This window comes from Dendrobates tinctorius, unplaced genomic scaffold (genome assembly GCF_039654945.1).
Source record: "Dendrobates tinctorius isolate UK_male_01 unplaced genomic scaffold, ASM3965494v1 ptg000197l, whole genome shotgun sequence".
Lineage (NCBI taxonomy): Eukaryota > Metazoa > Chordata > Amphibia > Anura > Dendrobatidae > Dendrobates > Dendrobates tinctorius.
Window position 1 is genome coordinate 5,124,617 of NW_027361864.1, and position 25,021 is coordinate 5,149,637.

A 25,021-nucleotide genomic window follows, 5' to 3' on the forward strand; every position below is an offset into this window, starting at 1 on the left:
TCCATGATTTCTTCAAGACACTATATAGGGCCAAAAGATCTTTTGATCATGAAATACGTAGAGAATAAGATAATTGAATTGTCCTCATTATATAATATCATTAATGGCCAAAATGTCTACAATAAAATTGAAGTGGTGCCCAATAGCAAGCCTTCCAGTTTACAGAAAGGGGTTGTCCATTTAGAAAACCGTTGAGGGACAAGCAGTTAATGCTGAAAAATATCAAAATAAGAATTATTTACGGTAACCTCTGGTGTTCCCTTCCAGACGGTGTTTGTATACAGGGCTGCAGTGGTGGCGCCACTTCTATAACACGTGACTGCAGCAGCAAATTACTGGTCTCGGCAATCTTGTGCCATGAAGATCAGCAATGCCTTTGAGCCCAGTCGTTTGCTGCAGCGGTCTTGTGTTGTACATGGAATGTCACTGCTACAGCGCTGCACATAGGCTGGTAGCAATGAAACGGCAGTCGCTTTGATAGATAAGGAAGGATTATTTTGTTTTTTTCCTAACCTATTCCCAACATGCTCCAAACAGGGCAGCTGGCAGTTGGGTTATACAGCTGGCATCTACAGCTGGCATCTGTGTGTCACAGCAGCAATCGGAGTTTGCTCTGATGGATGCCATCAATCTCTGGCAGCAACTTTTAAGTAGAGCATCACTTTCCTCACAATGCGGTCATGTGGTGTTGATGGGTGACAATTGCAGCCGATGGCCCACTGATTAGCTAGTTTTGGAGAATTGTGGTAAAATAAAAAAGGGAACTCTGATGGCTATAAGGATAAATTACAAAAAAAAAATTGCACAAACGTTTTAACCTCTTTACGCTCCGATCACATTTCTGTCAAAAGTTCAGATTCGAGATTTAACTTATACAATGGAAAGAGATGCGACTAAATGACAGAAACCACAACAGAACCAGAAGGACCCCAATAATGGGGTCATTCAGTAAGTGGTACCATCCGTCACACTATGGATCTGGTGCTAAAATAGCTTTAGATACGGCACATACAGTGGGTAAGGAAAGTATTCAGACCCCTTTAAATTTTTCACTCTTTGTTTCATTGCAGCCATTTGGTAAATTCAAAAAAGTTTTTTTTCTCATTTATGTACACTCTGCACCCCAACTTGACTGAAAAAAACAACAACCCAGAAATGTAGAGATTTTTGGAAATACCCCCTAGTTATTGGAGTATTCAGGAGAAATTGCACAACAAATTGTATGATGCAATTCCTCCTGTTACTCTTATAAAAATGCAAAATTTGAGGCTAATAAACTTTTTTGTGGGGAAAATGTGATTTTTTATTTTTTTTCACGGCTCAATGTTAAAAACTTCTGAGATGCACCTGGGGGTTCATGGTGTTCACCATACATCTTGATATGGTCCCTGAGGGGCCTAGTTTTCAAAATGGTGTAACTTATGAGGGTTTTCCACTGTTTAGGCACATCAGGAGCTCTCCAAACGCGACATGGCGTCCACTAATTGTTTCAGCAAATTTTGCATTTAGAAATGTCAAACAGTGATCCTTCCCAGCCATGCCTGGGAAGGGAAGGAGTGCTATTTAACTTTTTGAATGCAAAATTTATTGGAATAATTAGTGGATGCCATGTCGTGTTTGAAAAGCCCATGATGTGCCTAAACAGTGGAAACATCTCCCAAATGACACCTGCTATGAATGAGTCACCGTAGGAGGCAAAAACAGAAATACTAGCTAAGTCCAGAAAACCAGAGAAGTTGGCAGCTATCGGATTGCAGACCCCTGAACCTATCAACAACAACTAGCAGTAGCCGTGGGGGGTTCCCACGGTGCCCTAGACCCCTCGATCACAGTGTGATACCTATGTGATATGTATGGTGTGTGCATGAAGAAGATAGGTATCCAGATTCCAGATTAGGTGATCACGAGTCTTATTGTTCACTTTTTGCATTTAATTCAGCACAAGTTTAGAAGAGCTGAACTTGACCGATATATGACCTGTTAGGAACACGGTGGTTTCAGTGAAAAACAACCACAATGCGCCTGCGTAACACGAGCTGGCCACGAGCTCAAAGATTAACCACGCAGGCGCCAAGCATGAACGTGTTATATAAGCATTACTTGCAGAAAGTACTGCGCATGGTTGAACTGATATCTGATTATAAACAATATAAAACAAAGGGGACTTTCACTGGTAGGGAGGGACGTTTCCAGAAGGCTTTATGGACGCATAACTTCTGTGATGTTGTGTTAAATGGATGTTGCCTCTTTACCCGTCGAGTCCCCCGAGGGAGGAGTGATGCTACAATATCCGGTAAAAAACGAATTGATGCTTACTTTTCTCTATTTTATAGATGATGATCATCAATGTAATGCTAGACTAGTGCTGCTATAATTCATGTGCCTATAACACACATATCAAAGTGTTACCTAAGTCATTACTTCCTTAAATATTTTTTCTGTTATCTCATTATTAATAAAATATAAATTGTTTTACCGAAATAAAGACCTAGCAGTCTTTTTGCCTAATTAGTATATTAGTGAGCGCTACGTAAGTAAGGGGCTTGCCCCTCTCAAAGTGAAAATTCGGTAAGACATAAATTGGCGTAGTCGGCAGGATCTTTTTCAATATGTTTAAGAAACGAAAGGAAAAGCAGGAGGATGTAGTGGATGTGCCCGGTTGGACTGAGGCACCGTATAATATATTGGCACATGAGTTGAGCAGTTCTGGACTGGCGGAACAGTGGTCTAGTAAGCTTAAAGGTAGTGAACCCACTGATGTTGTTAAAGTACTCAGGGGTGATGTAGAGTCTTTAGGACGGCGTATGTGGATTTGTTTTCCCTGCGAAGGCAGGTGATGCAGTTAACCCATGATGTTGTTGGTTTACTCATGGGGATCTCTGCAAAGGCAGGTGATGCAGATAACCCCTCGATGTTGTTTAGTTACTCGAGGTTTTCCCTGCAAAGGCAGGTGATGCAGTCAACCCGGGATGTTGTTAATGTACTCAGGGGTGTCCCCGCCAAGGCGGGTGATGTTGTGTCGCTTGGGCGACGAACTTGGATCCTGCTCAGTGCATATCGCGCGATGCATGAGCGGAATCAACAAATGCAGAGGAAGTACTCTCAATTGGAACAAAAAGTTGCAGAGCTAGGAGGGCAGAAAGTGGTGCTGGATTGCAATACCCGTCTGCTCAAAGATAAGTTGGAACATTACCAGAGTGTAGCAGAGAAAGCTGCTATCATAGTTGCTCAAAATAAATATCGCAAGAGAAGAGGAAAAATTGATAAAGAAAAAGTATTCCCACAAAATTCAAAGGTCCAAAAATTAAAATTGCCGGACTAGGAGGACAGGTAATTACCGGAGTACAAACACAAGTTGCTTTGAAAATAGGAAATCTACCGATAAGAAATTACCGTGTTTTAGTAGTACCCATTCCGGAATATATATTGGGAATTGATGTTTTAAAAGGAATGACTTTAAATTTATCGGCTGGCAAATTCTCCTTTGGAGTAAAAAGGGTAGAAATACAAATGAGACCTGTAACGGTAGGAAAAGTAAAAATGCCCCCTGTACATATCCCTCCTGCTACCAAAATGGTGGCAATGAAACAGTATCGAATACCAGGGGGACACAAAGAGATTACTGAAACAATTAAAAATCTGGTGGACGCAGGAGTCATGCGTACCACTACTACTGCATGGAATAATCCAGTCTGGCCAGTTAAAAAGAGTGATGGCTCCTGGCGTATGACAGTGGATTACAGGGAATTGAACAAATGTACCCCTCCATTAACAGCTGCAGTGCCAGATACTATCACTATAATAGAAAATATACAGAGTCATAATGGAACTTGGTATGCAGTGATTGATTTGGCTAATGCTTTCTTTACAATTCCAATAGAGGAAAAGGCGCAGGATCAATTTGCTTTTACCTGGTTAGGTCGACAGTATACCATGACCAGATTGCCTCAAGGATGGCTTCATAGCCCTACTATTTGTCACCGGACGGTGGCAGAACATCTAGATCAGTTCTCCTTGCCCTCAGATATGCAAGTTTCACACTATATTGATGATATGATACAAGGAAATGAGGAGCAGGCAGTGAAATCACAATTGGAAAAACTTTTGGTGCATATGAGGAGCAAAGGATGGGAAATAAATGAAGCAAAGGTCCAAGGACCGGCTCAAGTTGTAAAATTTCTTGGAATACAATGGAATAAAGGACATAGGGAAATTTTACCAAAAGTAAAACAGAAGATTATTAATTTCCCTACTCTCAAGTCTAAGCAAGAGACTCAATCTTATATTGGGCTATTTGGATTTTGGAGACAGCATATACCTCATTTAGGACAGATGCTGTCCCCTTTGTATAAAGTTACGAGAAAGAAATATGAATTTCATTGGGGGGGAAGAACAACAAACCGCCTTTGAAATGGTAAAAGAGGCCATACAGCAAGCTGTAGATTTATGGCCAATGACAGCAGGGAGTGTAGAATTGCATGTATCAGTACAAAATATGTATGCAAGTTGGTCATTATGGCAAAAACAAGGGGGAAAAAAGAGTCCCCTTAGGATTTTGGAATCGAAAACTCCCTGATGCTGGAGAAAAGTATACTCCATTAGAACAACAATTGCTAGCTTGTTATTGGGCATTGGTAGAAACAGAACAGCTAACTTTAGGACATGAAGTCTTATTAAGACCAGCAATACCTATAATGCAATGGGTATTGTCTAACCCTAAAACCAATAGGGTAGGATATGCATAGGAACAAAGTATCATAAAATGGAAATGGTACATTTCTGAAAGAGCAAAGAAAGGAGAAGGCGGGATCGCCTCCCTCCATGAGAAAATAGCCGAAATAGGGGAAGAAATCAAATCCCCTGTGAAACCAACTGTCCGGGAAGAGTCCCCTGTAAAATGGGGAAAATCTTATCAAGATTTAACAGAACAACAACTTGCTTGGTTCACTGATGGGTCAGCTCGATATGTCAATGGAAAGCGACACTGAAAGGGTGTGGCTTCTAACCCGAAACTAGAAAAACATTTGGTTATGGAAGGTCACGGTAAAAGTAGCCAATATGCAGAATTATATGCTATCTTTCTGGCATTGAGTTTTGAACAAGGGAAGGAGTGTCACCTTTTCACAGACTCGTGGTCTGTGGCTAATGGTCTTGCAACTTGGATGATGGGATGGAAGAAATATGGTTGGTTAATACATGGTAAGGAAGTGTGGGGAAAAGAGGTGTGGGAATTTATAGAAGAAATGGTTCAAATCACACTTACTACTGTTTTTCATGTTGATGCACATATGCCTGCTGACTCACTTGATCGTTTGTTTAATTCTGAAGCAGATAAAGCCGCCGCTATTAGACAGACTTCTGAGGTTGATCAAGAAAAAGAAAAATGGCTGCAAGGTACAGCTGTTTGGGCGCACAACAAGAGTGGACACCTTGGAGAAAAAGCCACTTACAGGTGGGCCCAAGAAAGAGGTGTTCCACTAAGTATGGACATAATAAAACAAGTCATTGCACAGTGTCCAGTATGTCAACATTCACAAAGAAGGGAAGTTCCACATACAGTAATGGGACATATAGCTCGAGGGCAATTACCAGCTCAAATTTGGCAAATGGATTTTATTGGTCCACTTACTGAGAGTAGGGGATGTAAATATGTCTGCACAGTGGTAGACACCTACTCAGGACTCATGATAGGATTCCCTTGCAAAGCTGCCACACAATGGAGCACATTACGTACACTGGAGATTAATCACACAATACTATGGTGTTCCACTGCAGATACAGACTGACAATGGGTAAAGGCCCCATCTCACTGCTGAGTCACAACTTTTGTGATGTAACAGCGATCTCACCAGCGAGATCGCTGTGTGTGACAGCGATCAGCGAGCGGCCCCCCTGCCGGTATCGCTGATCGCTGGAAGAAACCTCTGGACATTTCTTTGGTCGCTGGTCTCCCGCTGGCCAGCACGCATCGCTGTGTGTGACAGGCGGGAGACCAGCGATCAGCTGTAAAAAATAATAAAAAATAGTTATTCTCACCTTCCGACGTCCCGTTCAGCCATCCTGTCTCTCTCCACGCTCCGGTCCCAGTGATCCTTTGCACGAATGACCGCGAGACTTCGCGCTCCCGCGAGACCGTGACATCTCGCGGTCATTCGTGCAAAGGATCACTGGGACCGGAGCGTGGAGACAGGCAGGATGGCTGAACGGGACGTCGGAAGGTGAGAATAACAATATTTATTTTGATTCTATTTTTTACAGCGATGGCAAGCGATGCCGGGCGCTCGGCATCGCTGTGCAGATCGCTGGTGAAGCTGTCTGTGTGACAGCTCACCAGCGATCACATATCGACTTACTAGCGATCCTGACACCTTGATATCGGTGTCGGGATCGCTGGTAAGTCGCTTAGTGTGACGGGGCCTTTACACTTCACTGGTCAACAGATAAAGGATTATGCTAATGAGCATAATGTCCAATGGGTATATCATATGCCTTACTTATCCCCAAGTTGCAGGGTTAGTGGAAAGGATGAATGGACTCTTGAAGTCTACTCTGAAAAAGATACACAATATGGAAGGAGGATATGGCCAGTGGAGAGATAATCTAAGTGAGGCTTTACAAATTATCAACAATAGGCCAATTACTGATTCCATGACACCATTGATGAGAATGCTGACACCCAACCTTACCATACACGAAACTCATATTGTACATACAATTACTTGGTGGAAGATGAATCAAGAGGCTAAAATTCCTGAAAGAGCAACTCCCCTATCTGCGGGATTGGATCTCAGTGCAATAGAAGTGACTATTGTACCTCCAGGTAAGACTGTTCCTATACTAACAGGATTGGGATGTCAAATGCCTAAAGGACATTATGGTCAGTTGGCAACTCAGTCTAGTTTTGCTTTAAGAGGGGCCATAGTGGTGGGAGGAGTAATTGATGCTGATTATCAAGGAGAAATTAAAGTTATTATGTCCAATCTAAGACAAGAGCCGCTAGTTATCTCTAAAGGACAGAAGATGGCTCAAATGTTGGTAATACCTATTAGTTTAGATCAAGCCATCGAAGGACAAGCTCCACTAGAACTCTCCTTACGGGGGGGATAAAGCATTCGGGTCATCAGATGTGACCAATGTAGGAGATAGAATTTGGGTACAGAGTCCTCAAGGACCGCCATCGGCAGCTGAAGTCATTGCTGTGGGCAAGGATCGTACTTTGCTAATCATGAGACCAGGAGTGGAGAAATGGGAATATGTTCCCCAGGAAAAAAAAAAAAAAATGTTATTTGCGTGAATAAAATCATGCTTTGTTTTTTTTTTTCCCTAACAGATATTTCTGGGAATATGTGGAATTATTGGAATCCTTGGAAGCGAGTGTTTGGTGAAAGTTGAAGGATGAACACCGGGTACTCAAATCCAAAGTCAAAACACCAGTCGGATAAGGTGGTTGTGGAAGAAAAGCACAAAAGAACGAAAACAAGAGGATTTTATTTGCCCAGAAGGACAGAACTGTAACATAGCTAATGTAACAGTGGAAGGATATGTATGGATAGGCCCCCGTGGGACCACCTCATTTCAAGTAGCATATATGTTACACAATATGCACGGAACTGTGAATATTACCGCTAAGGTGAACTTAACATGTTGTAACGCCGGTGGGGGTTTTGAGTCTTTGTCTTCAACTCAACAAACACGGATCTATAAGAACTGCACCCCCACCATTGGAAGTGGAACAGAATTAGTATTCAATATTAGTGTCCTACAGACTTTACTTTGTCATAATGCTACTAGTATAACAAATAGAGGTACTTGGGCACAAAGTATAACGTTTGTTAATATGAATTCGTCAAAAACGGATCCGGGACATATGAAGAGGATCCCCTCGTCCTGTGTAAAGACTGGAACTCAATCACAGAAGACTGTAGTAACAGCTATAGTGATATTTCCATCTAATGTTCTCTGCCCTATAAGACAAAAAAGGGCATGGTATGATACGTTGCTGGGGGGAGTGGGAACTGTTACTGGGACTTTGAATTCTTTTGATATTGAAACTCTAGCAAATCGCATGAGTAAAGCAGGTGCAGGAATACAAGATGTTTTAACTTTACAAGGTAAATGGATGCCTACAATATGGCACCCACTGACACAAGCTTGGCAAGCAGATAAATTTTTACTAGATATGCAGAATATTTCAAATTCTTTTATATTCAAGGAAGGATCAAATATTAGTGCGATTCTTAATTGGACCATGTGTACAATGCAGGCTATTTATCAGATGCAGCAGAAGGCAACAATGCAGACTCGTCTTATGACAGGAAATGAATGGGTATGGAGGACTATGTTTAATAACACAATCCCTGGAGTTTCATGGTTTAAAATTGAAGCTCCCAAAATGGTTTGCAATGACACAGTATGTCAAGGGATATTGAATATATATAATGTAACCAACCACCAAGTAATGTGTAGATATGTAGTTTTACCACTATTATTGGGACCCCCAGGGGATCAATGGTTGTGGATGCCTAAAATGAATGGTTTATACATTGATGACAATAATCGCACGCATGATTTAAGCTTATGTGAAGACACATTAGAAGGTAAAATTTGTAGGTTGCTTTCTGCTGTATATGAACCATGTTTGCTACAAGAGACTGTGAATATTTGTGAGTTCACCATTCTACCAATATCCTACAAGATGTTGGTGGAGATAGGTTCACAAGAAATTTGTGTAATAACTGATGTCCCTATTGTTCCTGGGATGAAAGTTCCTTATGTGGGGTGTTTACAGAATGTTTCCGCTTTACAGTGGGAAGACCAAACCTTCCTTCTCATTCATGACTGGGAGGTACAGGAAAAAGTGCAGTGGCAACCGACCAAGTTGCAGGTAAACAACTGGGAATTGAATATGACCCGGCTCAGGAATATTATGGAGACATCTGAAGAAGGGAGTAGAATAATTCAAATGTTAAATAAAACAATACAATATCATGTTGTTAGTACCACCATGGTGGCAGGGAAAATTGTTAAAATGGGTTCGGCAATTGCTGATGCCACTTCTCATCATTGGTATGATATTTTCATGGGTCATTCTCCTTCGGCTCAAAGGATGTTAAATTGGATCATTCACCCAGTGTTGGTGCTTGTCCTTGTAGTAATACTTCTATCTATATGGAGTTGCTACATGGCATACAAAATCTTCTGTAGGCGACCAAAAGTGCTGATGGTGACCTATAGAAGTGGAAAATAATTCCCGTGATCAAGGACCGATTGTGATACCTATGTGATATGTATGGTGTGTGTATGAAGATAGGTATCCAGATTCCAGATTAGGTGATCACGAGTCTTATTGTTCATTTTTTGCATTTAATTCAGCACAAGTTTAGAAGAGCTGAACTTGACCGATATATGACCTGTTAGGAACACGGTGGTTTCAGTGAAAAACAACCACAATGCATTCAATGCGTTCATGCTTGGCGCCTGCGTGGTTAATCTTTGAGCTCGTGGCCAGCTCGTGTTACGCAGGCGCCAAGCTTGAACGTGTTATATAAGCATTACTTGCAGAAAGTACTGCGCATCGTTGAACTGATATCTGATTATAAACAATATAAAACAAAGGGGACTTTCACTGGTAGGGAGGGACGTTTCCAGAAGGCTTTATGGACGCATAACTTCTGTGATGTTGTGTTAACTGGATGTTGCCTCTTTACCCGTCGAGTCCCCCGAGGGAGGAGTGATGCTACAATATCCGGAAAAAACGAATTGATGCTTACTTTTCTCTATTTTATAGATGATGATGATGATCAATGTAATGCTAGACTAGTGCTGCTATAATTCATGTGCCTAACACACACATATCAAAGTGTTACCCAAGTCATTACTTGCTTAAATATTTTTTCTGTTATCTCATTATTAATAAAATATAAATTGTTTTACCGAAATAAAGACCTAGCAGTCTTTTTGCCTAATTAGTATATTAGTGAGCGCTACGTAAGTAAGGGGCTTGCCCCTCTCAAAGTGAAAATTCGGTAAGACACACAGCCGGAGAACTAAATAGCCTAAAGACAGAAAGGGAAATCTAAACTGCCCCAGAGCAGACCCCAAAGCAATAGGCAGCCCCCAACATATAATGACGGTGAAGCAAGATGAAAAAACACTCACACAGATAGAAAGATAGGCTGAGCAAATGATGGGGCCCAAGCTAACTAAATAGGACAGGATAGAAAAGCTGCTGTCTGCAATCTGCCAAAACCCTATCAAAACAAGAGCCAACAGACTGATAGGGAAAAAAGCCCTGAAGACGCTAGGCTTCAAAAAGACTATATCAGTACTCAGGTATTTTCTGAAGACAGAGCAAAAGGAATTCCGCTCACCCCAGCAGGGAATGGCAGAAATCGAGAAAAACAAGGCAATACAAAACCAAAACACAAATGCAAAAAGCAGCGCAGAAAACTTAGCTTTTGAGGAGCAGGAATCAGACTGGTCTCCTAGAATCCCTCTGAGAAATCACCAGCAAGGCAGAAGGGCGTCGGCTGCCTTGGTTCCGTCCACCATTGTAGTGAGTGAGCTGTTACGGGTGAAATATCTAACTGCCCTTCTAAATTTCCGTGAAGAGAAATTTCTGTCGCTAGTATCTCCCACTGGAGAACTCTTGTATGTGCTTGGGCCCACTGGACAGCTGGTAGGCAGGCTGTCATTGAGCCGAGCAGGGACATGGCCTTCCTGAGTGTCATTACTGTGTGTGTCATTGCTCCTGCTGCTCGCTGCTGTATGTGTAGCGTTTTCCCCTCCGGTAGACGACACTCTTGTCTGAGGGAATCTATGGTTATACCCAAATATTTGTGTACTTGGCTCGGAATCAACCGAGATTTCGGCAGGTTTAGTAACCAACCTAGGTTGGACAATGATTCCATAGTCTGGTTCAACTGGTCTCTGCAATGAGAGGGGGAGTTGCCTATCACTAGGAAGTCGTCCAAGTATGGAACTATCAGGACGTCCCGCTCTCAAGTGTGCCATGACCTCTGCTATGATCTTTGTAAAATACTCTCGGGGCGATGGCCAGCCTGAATGGGAGAGCTTTGAATTGATAATGCCTTATTTCTCCCCCTATGGTGACTGCTATCCTGAGGAAACGGCGGTAGTCCATGTGTATGGGGACATGATAGTACGCGTCTTAAGTCAAGTACCGCCATGTAACAAGATGGAAACAGCACCTTTACTGCGGATTTTATTGTTTCCATTTTGAATGGAGGAATCACTAGGCATTTGTTCAATCTTTTCAGGTTCACTATTGTCCTGAATGTCCCATCTGGTTTCTTCCACAGGAAGATAGCGGAATAGAAGCCTTGTCCATGGGGTCTTTCAGCGTCCCCATGTCCTCAAAGGGCAGAGAGAATTTTTTGAGGCCTTTGCTATGGCCACATCCACCTTCAGTGCTTTGTCCCAAAAGGAGCAGCATGGCTCCTCAAAGGGATATTTCCTTTTTGGTGCTAGGAGGCCCTTGTTTTCTGGCCTTTTCCATTCCCTCTGTATAAGCGCCTGGATTTTATCATTCATGGGAAATGATCTCCTCTTCTTCTGCTCTAACCCGCTGAACAAGGCATCCTGAATGGGTCTTTTGGGCCTGGTGTCTACTAGCCCCATAGTGGTTCTGATTGCCTTTATTAGGTTGCCCGTTTCCTCTATAGTGAAACAGCTGCGACCCTCTTCCGCAGAGGACGAGGAGTCGGATGATGTGCTATCTGTGCCTGACGAAGATGATTCGCTCTCCCTATCACTATGGTCTGACTTAGGATCCTTTCTTTTAGGCTTCTTTCTTTGCTTTTTCCCCTGAAGGGTTTTGAAGGAGTTTTCTACTTGGTGAACAATTAGGGCTCTAGGGTCAGAAGCGAACCCTGGGGATTCCTTGCATATTGTATGTTCAATGCAGGATTGGCAGAGCCTTTTCCCCCATGCTGTGGGGAGCTCCTCCTTGCAAAGTGGGCAAATCTTGTGGTTGGCCTTCTGCGTGCACTTCCTCCCCCATAAGAGAAGGACAGGCACTAGTTACAGTATATACGTTCACATAGTCCACTTAACCACCAGACCGAAGAAGGATACCGTATCAGAAGTGGGCCCCCGCTCTGGTTGCGGTTTGTCTTTTGGGACCGCTGTCCCACCGGACTCTTTGCTGCGTCGGTACTCCGAGCGGCTGCTGCTGCTGTGTCGCTGTGCCTGGTCCTTGGCATCCTTCTTGCGGGGCTGCTGCAGTGATTTCCGCGTTTGCTGATGGTGCCCTGTGTCAGAGGCCACGTCTAGCAGCTGTTGCTCTTCTGGAGGCTCGGAACTCATGGTGTCAGAAATCGACCGCGCTGTTCCCCCTGCGCTCTATTAATGAAGTGGGGGGGCCCCCTCTCCCCCCGGGGTGAGCGACACCTGCATATCCAATGGGCCTCCCCGAGATGCTTTTCCTAGAAGGGCGCTGGCGCCCACGTCATCCAGTGGCGCCCGCCCCCCTGAGCACGCGCACTGGCCCGGCCTACCCAGAGATGCCTTGCGACGTCGTTCAGGCCAAGCTCCGCCCCCGGCTCCCAGTGATGCATTACGCTGAGGCCTGTGGCGTCTCCTCCGCTGCCGGCACGCATGGGGGATACCGCGCCCGCTGACGCTCTCCCAACCCGGTACCTGCTCCGGCCCAGGGCCGCCCCAGCCGCACATGGAGGAGACTATCCCGGGAAAGGCGGTCTTCTGGAAGCGCTTCTGCCGCCTCTCCCCCCCGCACACCCTGGAGGCCTGCTGACCTCAGGGGGCTCCCGCTGTCATCCTCCATACTGGTCGGCCCAGGATCTGATGGCAAGTCCGTAGGTTCCCGAAACTATCTGTAGGTTTCCTGTCCCCTTGGGGCGGATCCCCTCTCTCCGTGGTGCCGTCATAGGGGAAAGAGAAAACTACTTCCCTTATGTGAATTTAACTCATATTCATTACATCAAGAAAAGGGGTTAGACTCTCTCAGGACAAATATTTGCATGGTTAGTGCTTGTGAGAGTCAACTTACAAAATCCAAGTACTAGAAAAAATGAGATTTTCTGATATAGTCAGATTAAATTTTTAAGGCCTAATACGAGTCATTGGAAGTCCAAAGATTGCTATATGTTGAACAGCAGTTAGTATACAGCCAAATGGACACAAATTGAGTGCAATAATGCGGAGGTCTAATTTAGAGAGGACACTAGTATGAAATTCAACACCAAGAAATAAAAATGGGTATTCAATCAGACATATTTGATATCACGGTTAGTGCTCATAAAATTGACGTATAGAGCAACCTACTCCTCACTGAAAGTAATGCACATGGACCATCCAATAGGTAAAGTATACTAGAAGGTACAATTTACAATGCTCAAAGCTTCCAAATGAAGTTAATGGCAGTAAATAGTATCTGGGATGAGTCCCATAGTATCAAGAGTATGCATAGTGCTAAGGTGCATGGTCACGACCACTGACCCCCACAGGATGAAGCTAACATCAAACTTGCATCGGGGCACTACTATGCAACCAGGTCATGTATACCTTTTGTTTCTAAGAGCTTTCCTCTCTCCCTTACCATCTACCTAACCGGCTAGCACTTATAGTGGCACCATGCACCTTAGCCCTATGTATACTCTTGATACTACGGGACTTTGTTTTTGTAAGTTGACTCTCACAAGCACTAACCATGCAAATATATGTCCTTAGAACTTCTAATCCCTTTTCTTGATGTAATGAACATGGGTTAAATTCACATAAGTACTTTTTTGCTCATTTTTACCACCTTTTCATCCTTTATATACAAAGAATTTTAATTACTTCTAAAGGTGATATCAAACATACCATATACTTTAGGTATAGCTACCCCTGTGTTTGCAGATCCGTTTTGTAACTTGTGTTTCCCATTGAAATTTTACATTTTTTGTAATTTTTTGTTCAATAAAGTACTTTTTTTTTTTTTTTTTTTTTTTTTAAATATTTGGCATTTGCTTCCGTATGTTTGTAAGTATATGTTTAATTGTGGAAGTACCACTAATAGCTAGGCCATCTTTCGTTTGCTTGTATAACATATATACAGCAGTCACAGTATCACCTATATAATGTATATACACCAATCTTCTGCTGTATATACATTATATAAGTGATTCTGCGACTATACACAGCAGTTGCAGTAGAATCATAGAATCTTAGAGTTGGAAGGGACCTCCTGGCCCATCTGGTCCAACCCCCTGCTCAAAGCAGGATTCGCTAAATCATCCCAGTCAGATGTCTGTCCAGCCTCTGTTTGAAGATTTCCATTGAAGGAGAACTCACCACTTCTCGTGGTAGCTTGTTCCACTCATTGATCACTCTAACTGTCAAAAAGTTTTTTCTAATATCTAATCTGTGTCTCCTCCCATTCAGTTTCATCCCATTGCTTCTAGTCATAGTATCACCTATGTAATGTATATAAAGCAGTCTGAATGTGATAGGACACACCGCATGTGCTGAATATATATCACATTGAGACTACTGCATATACATTATTTAGATGATACTACAACTGCTGCGTGTAGTTGCAGAATCACTTATATAATGTATATACAGCAGTATCACCTATATAATGAATATAGATTGGTGTATATTATATAGGTGATACTGTGACTAGTGTGTATATGTCATGTAGGTGACACTGCAATTATACGCAGTAGTCTATCTAGATTACAGCAACTGCTTTGTATAATTGCAGTATCACCTATATGTGTACAGAATGCTGTATATACAATATAAAGGTGATACTACTGTTTATACAATATGTAGGAAATAATGTGCAGTATCACTTATATAATATATAGAGACACAGCAGTATGACCTACATAATGTACAGTGAGCATATCATCCTACAAAATGGAGAACAGGAGCACATAGCTCACAAGAAAGAAAATAGTACATTAGTCAAAGTCAGTATAAAAATGTTAAAAAGTCTTCAATTACTCACATACAGTGGGGAAAAAAAGTATTTAGTCTGTCAGCAATAGTGAAAGTTCCACCACTTAAAAAGATGAGAGGCGTCTGTAATTTACATCATAGGTAGACCTCAACTATGGGAGACAAACTGAGAAAAAAAAAATCCAGAAAATCACATTGTCTGTTTTTTTTTCATTTTATTTGCATATTATGGTGGAAAATAAGTATTTGGTCAGAAACAAGCAATCAAGATTTCTGGCTCTCACAGACCTGTAACTTCTTCTTTAAGAGTCTCCTCTTTCCTCCACTCATTACCTGTAGTAATGGCACCTGTTTAAACTTGTTATCAGTATAAAAAGACACCTGTGCACACCCTCAAACAGTCTGACTCCAAACTCCACTATGGTGAAGACCAAAGAGCTGTCAAAGGACACCAGAAACAAAATTGTAGCCCTGCACCAGGCTGGGAAGACTGAATCTGCAATAGCCAACCAGCTTGGAGTGAAGAAATCAACTGTGGGAGCAATAATTAGAAAATGGAAGACATACAAGACCACTCATAATCTCCCTCGATCTGGTGCTCCACGCAAAATCCCACCCCGTGGGGTCAGAATGATCACAAGAACGGTGAGCAAAAATCCCAGAACCACGCGGGGGGACCTAGAGAATGAACTGCAGAGAGCTGGGACCAATGTAACAAGGCCTACCATAAGTAACACACTACGCCACCATGGACTCAGATCCTGCAGTGCCAGACGTGTCCCACTGCTTAAGCCTGTACATGTCCGGGCCCATCTGAAGTTTGCTAGAGAGCATTTGGATGATCCAGAGGAGTTTTGGGAGAATGTCCTATGGTCTGATGAAACCAAACTGGAACTGTTTGGTAGAAACACAACTTGTCGTGTTTGGAGGAAAAAGAATACTGAGTTGCATCCATCAAACACCATACCTACTGTAAAGCATGGTGGTGGAAACATCATGCTTTGGGGCTGTTTCTCTGCAAAGGGGCCAGGACAACTGATCCGGGTACATGAAAGAATGAATGGGGCCATGTATCGTGAGATTTTGAGTGCAAACCTCCTTCCATCAGCAAGGGCATTGAAGATGAAACGTGGCTGGGTCTTTCAACATGACAATGATCCAAGGCACACCGCCAGGGCAACGAAGGAGTGGCTTCGTAAGAAGCATTTCAAGGTCCTGGAGTGGCCTAGCCAGTCTCCAGATCTCAACCCTATAGAAAACCTTTGGAGGGAGTTGAAAGTCCGTGTTGCCAAGCGAAAAGCCAAAAACATCACTGCTCTAGAGGAGATCTGCATGGAGGAATGGGCCAACATACCAACAACAGTGTGTGGCAACCTTGTGAAGACTTACAGAAAACGTTTGACCTCTGTCATTAACAAAGGATATATCACAAAGTATTGAGATGAAATTTTGTTTCTGACCAAATACTTATTTTCCATCATAATATGCAAATAAAATGAAAAAAAAAAAAACCAGACAATGTGATTTTCTGGATTTTTTTTTCTCAGTTTGTCTCCCATAGTTGAGGTCTACCTATGATGTAAATTACAGACGCCTCTCATCTTTTTAAGTGGTGGAACTTGCACTATTGCTGACTGACTAAATACTTTTTTTCCCCACTGTACAAAAGGTATGGGCATAAATAGCCCACAAACTACAACAGGAAGAGAATAAGAGGGTTAGGAAACTAGGTGGCACTGGTCACACTGAGCCTCTCATACTTTTTACTGGTGTATAATGATATGCCCTGAGCACCCCCATAAAGTTGGCCAGCCCCAGACAACAGGGTACAAACAAATCACTATTACTATCAGACAATTATGTACGTAAAGTTAATGATGTCCCTGTGCCAAGCAGTGCGGAGGATCAGAATACACTGAGGAGACCAGAGCAGTGGGGTATGAGAAGAATTACATGGGGCCCATTATGCTGTATGAAGTAATATATGGGGCCCATTATGCTGTATGAAGTAATATATGGGGCCCATTATGCTGTATGAAGTAATATATGGGGCCCATTATGCTGTATGAAGTAATATATGGGGCCCATTATGCTGTATGAAGTAATATATGGGGCCAATTATGCTGTATGAAGTAATATATGGGGCCCATTATGCTGTATGAAGTAATATATGGCGCCAATTATGCTGTATGAAGTAATATATGGGGCCCATTATACTGTATGAAGTAATATATGGGGCCCATTATGCTGTATGAAGTAATATATGGGGATAAGGGATGACTGTTGTGGATCTGACCGCTGGGACTCCCATGATCCTGGGAAACGTAGCTTTGATGAGCACCATGTAAATAGAGCTGTGGTCAATCATACGCACTGTGGCGCCATTCACATGTGGCTCTTCAAATAACTCCTTTAAGAGAGTGATGAGGGGACGACAAAGTATAGCAAAAATTCACTGATCGGGGCTGATGAGTGTTATAGTTTGTGGGCTGTGGGATTTGCGTGGCACGGCTGCTTTTTTGTCCCAGTCCGGCCCTGTGCCAGTCCTACCATTGCCATTAATGACCCTTGTTCTGGATACTTCTGTGTTCTTTTTGCTGTTCGCCTCAGGCAGCAGAGAGGCTAGGTTCACCCTTGCCCTGCACTGCCGCCGACACTCGGGAGCGGAGCGTGTGGCTCCATGTATTGCTATGCGGCCGCACGCTATGCTCCCAAGTGTCAGCGACAGTACCAGGTATTAACATGCGAGACTCGGCCGTATTCCTCGCATGTGTGATCCCGGCCAAAAAGTGAGCAGAGCTGGGACAGGATGAAGTGTGGCAGAGAACACCGACAAACTCATCACAATTTACGCTAATTAAAAAAAAACACAAAAAAACACAAACAACTTTCAGGCGGGGCCACTCGGCAGATGTAAGATGCGCTAATTCCTAAGCCACTTAATGAGTTAGGAGCGCCTTATTCCAAGGCTTTCATTACAACTAATGTACAAAACACAAGTCTTAATGAATCGGGCTATTCGTTTTTTTATCATTGCATTCCAGAAGTCAAAGTTTTCTTCCATTTTGCTGATCTACCAATGTAGGGTTTGTTTTTTTGAGACATGAGTTGTATGTTAGTGGGCCATTTTGGAGAACATATAACTTAGTAACTAAACTTATCATTGAACTTATCAGCTTTTGCAAAGTTATGTGTCTTTATAATATACTCAATTTTCCTTATTTTTGACTCCGCTCCCAAACATCATGGTGAAAGTGCTGTTTTAACTTCTTAGTTCATTCTCTTTTTGAAGCGGCTTTGAACTGCTGCTTCAGCAAGAATTCAAACTGAAGCAATATTTACAATATTTACAAAGTATGAGCTTCTCCGCTTCACCCACATGCTCAGACAGGAAAGTTTTTGTGATCAAAGTTCGGATTCTTGCAAGATCAGCAGTTCAAAGCTGCGTGTAAACGAGCAAGAATTAGGCAATTAAAACAGCATTTTCAGCATGATAATGGAGAGAGAAAAGCAAAATAGGTTAATAGGTTAATGAAGTACATTACAAACACTCATAACATTGCAATGCCTGGAAGGTATGTTTACATTAACCCCTTAATAAGAAACTGGGTCTGAGCAGAAAAAGTAAATTCATGTGCATGCAAAATGTAATTGCATATGAACACATGACCTTTACACAGAGAAAACCAAAAGCAAAACACAAAACAAATATCCTGGAATAAAAAAGTAAAAAAATATATTGCAAAAATTGCATGAAGGTAGTAATATTAGTAATAATAAGGGTATTTAGTTAGCATAATTTTGATCAAAATAATGTAGAAGCCATCCCGCCACGTCACGGCAACCCTTGTGGGACAGTCCTAACTCTTGTATTTAAAACCTTTCCACTTGTCAAGTGACATAAATGTGAACAAGGACAGAGGGACTGAACCACCAGTAATAGTATAGGCCAGACAGGATGGATTTTCCAACTCAGAAACAGGGCGGTCACACCCTTATATGCACAGAATGCACATTGAAACAAATAAGAAACTGGGTCTGAGCAGAAAAAGTAAATTAATGTGCATGCAAAATGTAATTGCATATGAACACATGACCTTTACACAGAGAAAACCAAAAGCAAAGCACAAAACAAATATCCTGGAATAAAAAAGTAAAAAAATATATTGCAAAAATTGCATGAAGGTAGTAATAATAAGGGTATTTAGTTAACATAATTTTGATCAAAATAATGTAGAAGCCATCCCGCCACGTCACGGCAACCCTCTGTGTAAAGGTCATGTGTTCATATGCAATTACATTTTGCATGCACATTAATTTACTTTTTCTGCTCAGACCCAGTTTCTTATTTGTTTCAATGTGCATTCTGTGCATATAAGGGTGTGACCGCCCTGTTTCTGAGTTGGAAAATCCATCCTGTCTGGCCTATACTATTACTGGTGGTTCAGTCCCTCTGTCCTTGTTCACATTTACGTCACTTGACAAGTGGAAAGGTTTTAAATACAAGAGTTAGGACTGTCCCACAAGGGTTGCCGTGACGTGGCGGGATGGCTTCTACATTATTTTGATCAAAATTATGTTAACTAAATACCCTTATTATTACTATTATTACTACCTTCATGCAATTTTTGCAATATATTTTTTTACTTTTTTATTCCAGGATATTTGTTTTGTGTTTTGCTTTTGATTAACCCCTTAATGTCCAATGACGGACACAGTCCGTCATCAGACATTTCCCCTGCTTTGATGAGGGCTCCGGCGCTGAGCCCGCATCAAAGCCGGGACATGTCAGCTGTTATGAACAGCTGACATGTGCCCGCAATAGGCGCGAGCGGAATCGCCGTCCGCCCGCGCCTATTAACTAGTTAAATGCCGCTGTCAAAGCTGACAGCGTGCATTTAAATAGCATTTCCGGCCGCCGGGCCGGAAATGACGTCACCGCCGACCCCCGTCACGTGATCGGGGGTCGGCGTCATGTTGCCTGGACAACCAGAGGTCTCTATGAGACCTCCATGGTTGTTCCAGGCATATGGCTTTCAGCGCCACCCGGTGGTCGGCGCTGAAAGCACAGCAGTAAATCTGCCACATATGGGCGATCTGCTCATCGCCCATATGTAGCAGAGCCGATCGGGTTGCACAAGCTTCTAGCCTCCTATGGAGGCTATTGAAGCATGCCAAAAGTAAAAAAAAAAAGTTTAAAAAACCTAAAAGTTCAAATCACCCCCCTTTCGCCCCAATCAAAATAAAACAGTAAAAAAAAAAATCCCACATACACATATTAGGTATCGCCGCGTTCAGAATCTCCCGATCAATAAAAAAAAAAAAAAGCATTAACCCGATCGCTAAACGGCGTAGCGAGAAAAAAATTAAAAACGCCAGAATTACGTTTTTTTGGTCACCAAGACATTGCATTAAAATGCAATAACGGGCGATCAAAAGAACGTATCTGCACAAAAGTGGTATCATTAAAAACGTCAGTCCGGCACGGAAAAAATAAGCCCTCACCCGACCCCAGATCATGAAAAATGGAGACGCTACGGGTTTCGGAAAATTGCGCAATTTTTTTTTTTTTAGCAAACTTTGGAATTTTTTTTTCACCACTTAGATAAAAGAGAACATAGACATGTTTGGTGTCTATGAACTCGTAATGACCTGGAGAATCATAATGGCAGGTGAGATTTAGCATCTAGTGAACCTAACAAAAAAGCCAAGCAAAAAAGTGTGGGATTGCACTTTTTTTGCAATTTCACCGCACTTGGAATTTTGTTCCCGTTTTCGAGTACACGATATGGTAAAACCAATGATGTCATTTAAAAGTACAACTCGTCCCGCAAAAAATAAGCCCTCACATGGCCATATAAACGGAAAAATAAAAAAGTTATGACTCTGGAAAGAAGGGGAGGGAAAAATGAAAATGTAAAACCAAAAATACCCCTGGTCATTAAGGGGTTAAAAAAAAAATGTAAAAAATAAAAATACATACACACACACACCACACGTACACCTTACTTTGCTTCCTTCTCAAACACCATGCTGAAAGTACAAGCTGGAGCAAAACATTTTTTTTTTTTTTTTTTTTTTTTTTTTTTTTTTTTATTAGTGGCTGGTCCAGCTGATAAAACATAAAAAAAAAAAAAAAAAAAAGTTACGCAAATGTGGCTTAAAGGGGTTATCCACATATGCTTGCCACCAGTATAACAACAACACTTATTACTCCCCTACAAAGCAGCGATTCTGACACGGTCTCCTCTGGGGCTCGTGTCACATTGTTACATCCACGATCAATGGCAGCTTCACTCCCGCCTTTAGCCAGATCACATACATCCAGAAGATACGAGAGCTGCTGCTCTCTTTTAACATATCAGGTAGTATGTCCAAAGATGGAGAGAGTGAAGTGAACACTAATGGACTGCTGGGAAGTTGCTACATCACACGACCCCTGGGAGAGCAAGAGCCGACACCACTGGAACGGCGCCGGCACCCAGGTATATGTGGTTTTATTTTATTGGGTGTCCAAACATACGAATTGAGAAGGGGGTTGTCCAAGTATTGGACAACCCGTTTTACCAAAAATGGGCTATTCTTTTAGTACAGAGAACTGACCTACACACAAACTCCATCATGGAGTCCTATAACATCTCTATAGGAAACAACCATCTTACCTTTGTGTCACCGCTTAGGCAGGTCCTCGAAATGCCTTCGGTACCAGTGACTGGTCCTACAGTGGAAGGCTGTAATGCACACTTCATGATCCCACTGTCTGACAACGGGGAGGAGCCCCACACGAGGTGTCCATTCAGTTCATCACCATTATGAGGCGAGCGGGATGTTAAGGAATTAAGGAAAGTGCCATTTGGCAGGCAGTTAGTGCTTGCATGTGCCATCTTCTGACTGCTCTCGTCAGAGTCTAGTTTGGGAAACGACAGGGATTTGATATTGCTGACTGTAGTCATGGGGGCAAGTGACACTTTGGAAGACGGGGGCAATTCACAGTTTTCCAACTGTGGTAAAGTGATAAAACCATTGGGTTTGTGGAGATACTTAAAGTCTAAAGCTTCTTCTTTTAGGTGAGAGAGGGCATCCTTGTCCTTCAGCGGTGACGGGGAGCCCTGAACTGCGTCAGCATTACTCGAGTCTGGGCTCACGACAGGCCTCACGTGAATGTCAAGAATTGTCTTTAACTCTTCTTTATCATCAATGGTTTTTAATTCCAACTTGTCAAACGGGTCCTCCTCACACTCAAAGTCGGCAGGGTTAAAATCTGCCTTGCCATGAGGGGGGCTCAGCACTTTTTGTGGTATGGCACTACTGTTGGCGGGCGTTGGGGTCAGGATGCTGTTGTGTTGGAGGCTTGCCCTGAGGATATGGTTGATAGGGGGAGGGAATCCTACACCTTCATCAGCCCCTTTCTCTGCCTGAGTATCGGAAAAAGCTTGGGAACGGGCTGCTTCAGCTTTCCTTTCGGCTTCCCTCTGCGCAGCTTTGATCTGTTTTACTTCGTCTGCCCACTGGACAGTTTTCTTCTCCAAGGTAAAGTCATACTGTCAAGAAGAAAAAAAAAAAAAAAAGTGTTTCATCAATATATCCATGGATAAAACCACAGCATTCCGATTTGTTTACTAGAAAATACATATGTTGGAGGGGGAAGAAAGAGTGGGAGGCCAATGGCTTTAAATAGGTGAAATGTAATTCTTAAGATCCTTTATAAACAAGATAAAAGTTGGCTAAATTAAATCTTCATCCCTACACATGGCATAGTAAGTTTTCTGAAATTCACCTGAATCTCTAAAAACCATTTCATAAAAAAAAAAAAAAAATGTTATTGGGTATTTACACTGACAAGACTACTACATTTATACTACAGAGCTGTAATTCTGAAGGCTTCAGAGCTAAACTCTCTGGGCCAGATCCAATATTTCATTTTCACTCTTTTTTGGTGGCTTGTACATTTTTTTTTTTTTGTTTGCACCAACTTGAGCTTTCCTTTTAGCTGATTTTTGAAGTCTATTTTATGTTTGTATTCTTTCTGGGGGGGGGGGGGGGTTTGCATTTCTTTCTTTATTTCGCCATTGCTGGTGCAGTTTAGGGCTTCCAGATGTTTTCAAAAAGGTTGCAAAATTTGGTGGAGACTGAAGTACATGTGCAACAGAGTGACTGATTTTATGTACACCAAATTTTTTTTTTGTGTAAGCAATTTTTGAGACATTTTGAAAAACTTAAATTTTTGAACTAAAAACAAAAAAAGTGATTAAAAAGAAAAAAAAAAAAAAAATGTTTGACTTGCCACAAAAGCCATGAACCAGGTACACCATTTTGATCAATTTGGCAAAAAAAAAAAAAAAAAAAGGAAAAAGGAAAAAAAAAAAAAAAACTGACAAAAACCTCCCCCGCAAAATGATGAATTTGTTGAGTGTCTGCTCTGTCAATTTCCCAGACACTGGGTGCTGTACAGCCATTTAATGGAGAAAAATAACAGTATATAAAAAGATGCAAGATTATAGATGGGTGAAGTTGTAAGTGGTGCCTGACAACACTCTTACTGACCGTCTATGGAATGATGAGAATTTTGACGGCAGCTCTGGACTATAAAAACACCCGCAGTAGCCCAGCAGTGATACAGCAGAGATAAAGTAGTAAATGATGTAACATATACCTTACAGAGGAGGATTTGGAAGAACATTGAAGAAGTATACATATTGCCAATTAGACAATTGCTGGCTTTCACACAATGAATACAGACCCTTACCTGGACTTCACTGATGAGCTGGCCGATGTCCGGCACACAGAAACCAACAGGCAAACCCACTTTATCCGGTACTCTGAACTTGTCACCGATCTTAAACGGGACGTCCTCTAGGTAACTGAAAGGCCCTAGAAGAAAGAAATAGAGAGGAGCATTAGCCAGGGATCAAGATATTGTGTCACAGGAAAGTAATGTGCAGCCACCCTGGAAAACAGACATTTTTCTAAAAGTAAATTAGAAACTTTAATCCCTTCATGACCCAGCCTATTTTGACCTTAACGACCTGGCCATTTTTTGCAATTCTGACCAATGTCCCTTTATGAGGTAATAACTCAGGAACGCTTCAACGCATCCTAGCGATTCCGAGATTGTTTTTTCGTGACATATTGGGCTTCATGTTAGTGGTAAATTTAGGTCGATAATTTTTGCGTTTATTTGTGAAAAAAATGGAAATTTGGTGAAAATTTTGCAATTTTCAAATTTTGAAATTTTATTCTGTTAAACCAGAGAGTTATGTGACACAAAATAGTTAATAAATAACATTTCCCACATGTCTACTTTACATCAGCACAATTTTGGAAACTTTTTTTCGTTAGAAAGTTATAAGGGTTAAAAGTTGACCAGCAATTTCTCATTTTTACAACACAATTTACAAAACCATTTTTTTTCTTAGAGACCACCTCACATTTGAAGTCACAGAAAATACCCAAAAGTGACACCATTCTAAAAACAGCACCCCTCAAGCTACTCAAAACTACATTCAAGAAGATTATTAACCCTTCAGGTGCTTCACAGGAACTAAAGCAACATGGAAAGAAAAAATGGACATTTTAATTTTTCCAACCAAAATTTTCTTTTAGCATCAATTTTTTCATTTTCACATGGGTAACAGGATAAAATGGATCCTAAAATTTGTTGGGCAATTTCTCCTGAGTACATCGATACCTCATATGTGGTCATAAACCACTGTTTGGGCACACGGCAGGGCCCGGAAGGGAAGGAGCGCCATGTGACTTTTTGATAGGAAAATTAGCTCCAATCGTTAGCGGACACCATGTCGCATTTGGAGAGCCCCTGTGTGCCTAAACGTTGGAGCTCCCCCACAAGTGACCCCATTTTGGAAACTAGACCCCCTAAGGGACTTATCTAGATGTGTGGTGAGCACTTTGAACCCCCAAGTGCTTCACAGAAGTTTATAACGCAGAGCTCAAAAATGATTTTTTAGCCCGCTATTTTTTATTTTCACAAGGGTAACAGGAGAAATTGGACCACAAAAGTTGTTGTGCAATTTGTCCTGAGTACACCGATACCGCATATGTGGGGGGGAACCACTGTTTGGGAGCACGG

The 25,021-nt window shown here is 42.0% G+C and overlaps 1 protein-coding gene and 1 long non-coding RNA gene across 2 annotated transcripts in view; one reads left to right on the forward strand and one right to left on the reverse strand.

Moving 5' to 3' along the window:
* Positions 1-25,021, reverse strand: part of UBAP1 (ubiquitin associated protein 1) — an 87,691-nt gene that overhangs the window by 40,318 nt on the left and 22,352 nt on the right. The window contains exons 3-4 of the mRNA XM_073553172.1: positions 23,678-23,802; positions 21,594-22,472 (exon numbers count right to left, since the gene is read on the reverse strand). Coding sequence (XP_073409273.1) covers positions 21,594-22,472; positions 23,678-23,802 — 1,004 coding nt within the window. The remainder of the gene's footprint in view (positions 1-21,593; positions 22,473-23,677; positions 23,803-25,021) is intronic.
* On the forward strand, positions 1,789-10,020 carry LOC141056392 (uncharacterized). The gene is made up of 3 exons (XR_012221625.1): positions 1,789-2,293; positions 5,329-5,452; positions 7,331-10,020. It is a non-coding gene; the product is annotated as an uncharacterized lncRNA (long non-coding RNA).